Source organism: Polyodon spathula, chromosome 28 (assembly GCF_017654505.1).
Source record: "Polyodon spathula isolate WHYD16114869_AA chromosome 28, ASM1765450v1, whole genome shotgun sequence".
In the NCBI taxonomy this organism is placed as follows: Eukaryota; Metazoa; Chordata; class Actinopteri; order Acipenseriformes; family Polyodontidae; genus Polyodon; species Polyodon spathula.
This window is the reverse complement of record NC_054561.1, coordinates 4136323-4143028: the sequence shown is the minus strand read 5'-3', so window position 1 is coordinate 4143028 and position 6706 is coordinate 4136323. Positions and strand designations below refer to the sequence as shown.

Sequence of the window (6706 nt, the reverse complement as noted above, 5' to 3'; positions counted from 1 at the left end):
TAAGATCCCCTAATACACCGGCTTAGACATTAAAAATGACAACTGAAGCTACTTACTCTTTATTCTAGATCCTGGTTCATTATTAAATGGGCATTGACATGCTAATTAACTTAAACGAGGATCTGCACTTTGTAAGGTTAATCAGTCAATACAAAAATAATGCAAACCTCCTCAATAAACTTTGATGTCTTTACATTTGCCACCACCCTGTAGGCTAAACTTTTGCATGCAAGATCCCTTTGCAAATACAAACTGTTGCTATCTTTCTGAACTGCCGGCTAAAACAATGATCAAGTTTTTGAACAAAACATACCCGAACAATACCTCATCTGTCTTATCTCTCTGCTTGTCATGCCTCTTTGCACAACCTCACTGACTGAGTATTTCAATAGGCAGTATTACTGTTTTAAACTTCCCATGGCACTATGATTAGGCAAAGGGCACCGCAATTGCAGTAGACATATGCTTAAGGCCAGTATGTAGCATACAAACTAGTTCATATCCTGCCCCCTTGACTGTCTTGGCTGGAGGCCCACAGAGATTGATTTTTAAACTCTTCTGGGTTAAGGAGTAAATGCTGTTGTTGTTACCCTGGAAATTAAAAAAAAAGGATTTAATTATGTGAGCAGTATAAATATATGTTTTATAGATATGTACGAAACACACAATGCTGTTCCACATGAACTTGGAAGCTAATTTAATATGCCAGCAGCACATACCAAGGTCAGGACCACGGAAATGTAATCAGACATGCAAAAGCACATAAAGTTAGCCCTTTAATCTTCCTGAAGTCTCGCAGAAAGAGGTGTGTGTTCCTTGCAAAAACAAACAAGGGGCTACTCTGCAAAGGCACTTTCAAGGTTAATGTCTTTTAAAAAGTCAAAATGAAAACCTGTTATTCATCAATAACTGCAAACAACAGAATTCTGAGATCAAACTAAAACTCAAATAGGATGACAGTAATTGGCTCTAAAGACATCAGAGAAGTTACAGTAGGCTCAGCCTTTGCTGTGTGTCTTTGTAACTACAAAATCCTTTCTTCTTCTGAGTTGAGATGAAATGGATTTTTAATGCTGTCTGATTCCAAACTTGCTGTGGATAGCATGAAGTGAAAAAATTCATAGTGACATGGAAAAGCCTACTCCGAGGTTTGTTTTTCACATTTTGGACTACTAAGATTAAAAAGCTCAGAGCACGCTGCAAAAAGGAAGGGTTACATTTGATCTATTGCTCTGCTTTGAAAAGCACTTTGTCCAAAAAATCCTTCCCGAACTTTTAAAATCAGTTATGTGTCATTCATTCATAGTTGCTTGTATTTGCATTCAAATCACAACTTATCAGTTAAGCTAAGATGGTGTCCAATTGAACAGTTCTCCCTGTACTTAGCAGATCCCTGAACTTAACAATCAGCACATCTGTACTGCAGTGGTGAATGGGACATTGGTTGAATGTTTCAACATGACACCACAACGTTATGAGCCAATACGCATTGTTACTATTTCATTGCAGTACCATATCAATACAAAACAGTGTGATACAATATCAGAGCCACAGCTCAGTGTGTGTTTTGCATGCATTGTGTTGCTATGACCCTGTCCTGCTAATTTCTGCTGAGGTTTAAGCTGGGGTTTTACACTGGTATTATAATGGTATCAAAATTGCATTTTCACAGTGTAATATAATGTAGACTGTACTGTATGTGTATGTATGATAACATTGGTGCAACAGCTTCCCTCTGGATTTTGCAATTTTTCACTGTGGCTAAGAAAGTGCAAACTCAAGTCTGCCTTATGAAGAAGACATCATGATATTGTTTATATTACTGGAAAGGAAATCCTTTTTTCAGGCTAAAGAACTCAGCCCCGTCTTGGTTTCCTGAAGTAGCCTTTTTTTGTGGGAGTTAAAAGTAAAGTACAGTCCAGACTTCACAAAAACACGTTCTGGTATCCTGTTATTTTGAACAGGGCTGCAGAGAAAAACCGAGTAAGAGAAATAGCCTGCAAAACAATTGGAATTAGGTACTCTATTTTATTTAATCGATTCACAGTGGTATTGCAATGGTTCTGTGCCAGGTGTGAATGATTAATAGAATAAATGGTAAACGTTACAGTTTTTAACACACAAAACCAATAGAAGTACCGCTTGGTCCCCATGTTCTAAAGGAAAATACATATAACGTTAATACACACATTTTATTCAGTTTTATAGATATATTAATTGATTAATTTTTGCAAAATTCTTAGAACAAAATCACTTAATTCAGACTTAATTTTGGTAAATGTACAATTTGGCGTCCTGTACGTAAACATGTGTTCAAAATATGTGTACTGTATGCACGTATATGTAACGAGAGGTTGTATAATTTTCACTTAAACGATGTAACACGGGCGTTTTCATGATTAAAGACACCTAATTGTTAGCAGACACATTTCTAAAGCCCTGTGAAGATCAAACGCCTTTTCTTTCCGGCCGCTACAGTACCATCTGCATGGTAACGAAGACTGCTCTTCTCTGTCTTTATTTTATTTTTTTTAACCAGTACCAGCAGAGGGTGTTCAACAACATCTTCCCCCACATAGACAATGGAACTGTAATGTGATCAGGGAGCAAGCAGGGGAGGTGGCAACCCAAGCAGCGATCAGTAGTCAAAACCTCGCTCGAAAACAACATGGATGCATGGCTACCTAGCTAGGAATAGTGATGTCGCTTTGAAAATGCCACCTTTGCACATCTCACGTTTTTTTCTCCTACTTCTTTTTTGGGGCAACGTTTGGAAGGCTTTTACAAAATCCATCCCGGATCAAGGCACGCTTGGTGAGTTTGGTGTTTGGTTTTATTAAGGTAGCAGGGGGTGATAAGTGATAAATTTGCCGGGAATTGCCGATCCAGCCCTTTCTTTTTATTTATTTATTTATTTATTTTTTTACAGTTGTCTCGTTTTCTAAGGTATATAGACTGCGTTGTGTTTTTTTTTTTTTTTTAATAGTAACATTTTGATTGAATACGTCAGGTCTATTGTATGTGTTGCGTGGAAACAAAGGGATTCTGCAAGGAAACCCCAGCAGACAAGATGTAGAGTTGAATGGGAGGAGGTAAAAGAAACTATGCATGTCACGGGGAAAGCGGCACAGATGCGAGATGCGATAGTCCACCATGATATGTTTCAGATATTAAAAATACAATTAAAACAAACCATACAGGGATGCTTTTAGTAGTACACTCAAGCAACGTCATTGCTTAATTGATATGTTATACATAAATACATATCCACATTCATTGGTTCCCATGTATATGTAACGCATAACAGTTAATATTAATATAGCGACATTTGGTTTCAGTTATAGCTAAATGTTGTTGATATGGTGTATACATTTCTGTACAGTACTGTGCTTTTTGAGTTAGACTAGCAATATGTATGCTTGGAATCTAATACAGTACTGACAGTGTAAACAAATAGGCGTATTATTATTATTATTATTAGTAGTATTAGTATTACACCTAAAATGAAAGTGATATTTCAAAACATTAAACCACAATATGTAGTCTGGTAGAATTATCATAGGGCCCCACATAGCCATTGAAACTCAAATGTTTGGTTTGCATGTTTTGCATGCAGTGTTTGTTTCCAGATTATATTTTGCCTTGGGTCATGGGAAAGGTTGGAGATGTTTATTAATGTCAGTGCCAGTGAGTCAATTTCAATATGTTGTCTAGCACTGCAAGGTGAGAGCAAAGGTGGTATTGTGTAAATATGCCACTCTTTTACTTGTACAAAATAAGTACTTTAACAAAAAGAAAACTAAGACGTCGCTTCATCAAGCCGATTCCTACCCATTTCGACTCTGGCTCAAGTGAATGCTGGTCTTCAAGTGGACAGCTGTCAACTAAAAGACACCCATGTAAATCTCCTTTCTTCGGTCTCTTTGCCTATTGCATCGAGCCACTTGGAGCCCATTAAATGCCATTGTTCGCATTTGAGTGCAGGCTAACTGGCATCTACATGTTATTTTAATGTTCTCTTTTACTATATTGTTATGATAATTTACTATCATTTTGTTAAGCCCAAAAGTTAAGTTAAAATGTAATGTATCAAATTACTTGAATACAGCTTGTGTTCTGATTTTTTATTTTTTTTTTCACAGAAAAATTAATTTGGTTCTTGATGGGTTAAACATGCCAAATAAAGGAACTGCAGTTACAACACTTGGCCACTAGTGACCCTGTGTGCTGTGCTAAAGTACAATTAGAAGTAAACTGAACTAGAAGAAACTGCCTAATTGATTCCGTACTGATACAGTAGCAAGAGCTTTAGTAGCAAGTGATATTAAAACACCAGTGTTATTGTATCGAACTTGTGGTATAGTAACGCGAGCTATAGCAAGTGATTTTCAAATGAAATGTGTTAATTAAATCAAATTGAAATTGAGTCGATGAGGTCATTAATAAACGCATTTCTCGTTAAAAAGCTTAATTGTCTCAGGTCACGTGCATCCCTTCCTGTGTCAATGACTTGATAAGGGGAACTCGTTAATCAAAATGCATGTTAACGAGATATAAAAAAATTGAACGTTATAAAATTAATATTTGCTTTTCCCTATACACTTTCCTCCTCTGTATGTCTGTCTCTCTACCTCTCCACGCACACCCTTCTGTCTCACTCTTGTTTTCCCTGAATCTCCTGGTCTTTTCCTTGCTCCCCCCACCCCTTACACAGACCCCCTCACCCCACGTCTTTCTTGCAACCCCATTCCCCTGCATGCAGTCACACATAAAGCAACCCGTGCATGCACACACACACACACACACAAATCAACCCTTGCACACACAGACACACACACTACGCTAATTCTCGCTCTCTATATATAAATAAATACATACATATGTTTCAAGTGCCATTGGTGTTTGTAGTTGTTAGTTTTTATACATGTATACCATGTATGTAACACTTCATTATATAGTTAAGTTTTTAAAATTACGATAGAACTCCCTAACCCAAAACACAATGTATTTATAATTAACTGTTCAGTGAATTCCTCTAATCATGCATTTTCTCTGTTAGCCTTTGCTCGCCTCCCCGATTAAATGAAGTAAATATGATTAGCCACAAAACACTTACAGTATTATAAGAACATTTTTTATGCATATAAACGTGTAAAGGCAAAAGTGTACTTTGTACATAAAGTGAGGGGGGCAGTCTGACAACGTTATAACTACGTCTAGGCAAAACCCATGCCAGTGATCTAGGTCACATTCCTTGTGCATCGCTGTGTGTTCTTGACGCCTTCCCTTCGTTCTTGTGTGAATAAGACACAGGTATTAAAAGCAAATACGCAATCACCTAGGGAAACTATATTGTAATATCTAATATGCCGTTTTCCATACCAAGATTTCAGTTTTATAATTCTAATAAAATCTATAGTACAGCTGTCATATAATGTACGTATGCAGAATTAAAATAGGCTACAATTGCATTGATAATTTCTTGCTAGCCACTGTAGCAATACAACAAATGTTCCGGAAGGTTACAAATGGTTAAAATAAGAATAAATCTAATTCATAACCACAGAGATAGAAAAGGCTAAAACATTTTCATAACTACAAACATTGAATTATCGAGGTTGTGTAAGAAATTAAACCAGGTCCGTTACACTCTCTCTCTGTATCGTCAGCTTCAGGGACGTGGTCTGTTAAATGTCTGTTTCAAGGTGAGTTATATATGCTTTTGTTAATTAAAATTAAACCAGGTTCCGTTACACTTCTCTCTGTATCGTCAGTTCCAGGGACGTGGTCTGTTAAATGTCTGTTGTTTCCAGGTGAGTTATATATATGCTTTTGTTAATTAAAATCATAGGACTTTGCGGTCCTATGTTGGACCAGGTCCGACATTGCAATTTTCCCTTCCGTTTCCAAGTCGGGGACCCTGTCCGACATCATCAAAAAGATGTAAAGCACAGGTCTGTAGTCGTTTTTTTCTCCGGAAAAAGCCGATAAAACCTTTCAGTGGACGAGTGAGACCGATAGGAGCTGAATGAAACCGAAAAAAGGGGCATATCTCATAGCCCCATCCACTACAGAGATAACACAGGCATAACAAAGGAGGAAGCTGCTTCTGCATCCAGCTGTCAAAGAATATCACTAACGTTTGCAGAGCTTTTTGGAGATGTTATAGTAATAAAATAATGACTTGGATGGCATTATTGAGGAGTTTGGTGAGAAGATTTATCAGTATGCATGTCTATAAAGAGGTAAGTGAACAAGGGGTGGGGCTTGGCTGTAGATACAGTACTGAGTGTCTCTTTGCGATTCAGTGCCTTTTAAACTTGTTTTACTGAGTGTCCCTTTGCGATTCAGTGCCTTTTAAACCTGTTTTACTGAGTGTCCCTTTGCGATTCAGTGCCTTTTAAACCTGTTTTACTCAGAAAAAAATAATAAACGGGGTGTAAAATAAACAGCGAGTGTGTAAATAAATTGGACCTGAAACGCCTGACAACCACTGAATAAATGGACTGCAAAGGGTTAACACCAGAGTTACCAGCTTTTGAAAATTCTCCCCCATATCAGGTCACCTGAGTAACAAACCCGTCAAAAAAATTAACTGATCAAAAAATATTGCTGATTCTAATGCTTATGGGTGTAAATGTGACAATTGCCAGATTCCTAAAGACGTGCTAAGCAAGGCTTTGAAAGTAGTTTGTTACCTTATTAA

General features: G+C 37.3%; 1 protein-coding gene across 4 annotated transcripts in view; it reads left to right on the top strand.

Moving 5' to 3' along the window:
* The first annotated feature begins 2481 nt into the window (after window positions 1-2481).
* Window positions 2482-6706, top strand: part of fam171a2a (family with sequence similarity 171 member A2a) — a 43077-nt gene continuing 38852 nt past the window's right edge. For 3 of the 4 annotated variants that reach the window (XM_041231545.1, XM_041231547.1, XM_041231544.1), the window contains exon 1: window positions 2482-2814. In XM_041231545.1, coding sequence (XP_041087479.1) covers window positions 2673-2814 — 142 coding nt within the window. In that variant the 5' untranslated portion in view covers window positions 2482-2672. The remainder of the gene's footprint in view (window positions 2815-6706) is intronic. The other variant, XM_041231546.1, reaches the window with a different exon arrangement.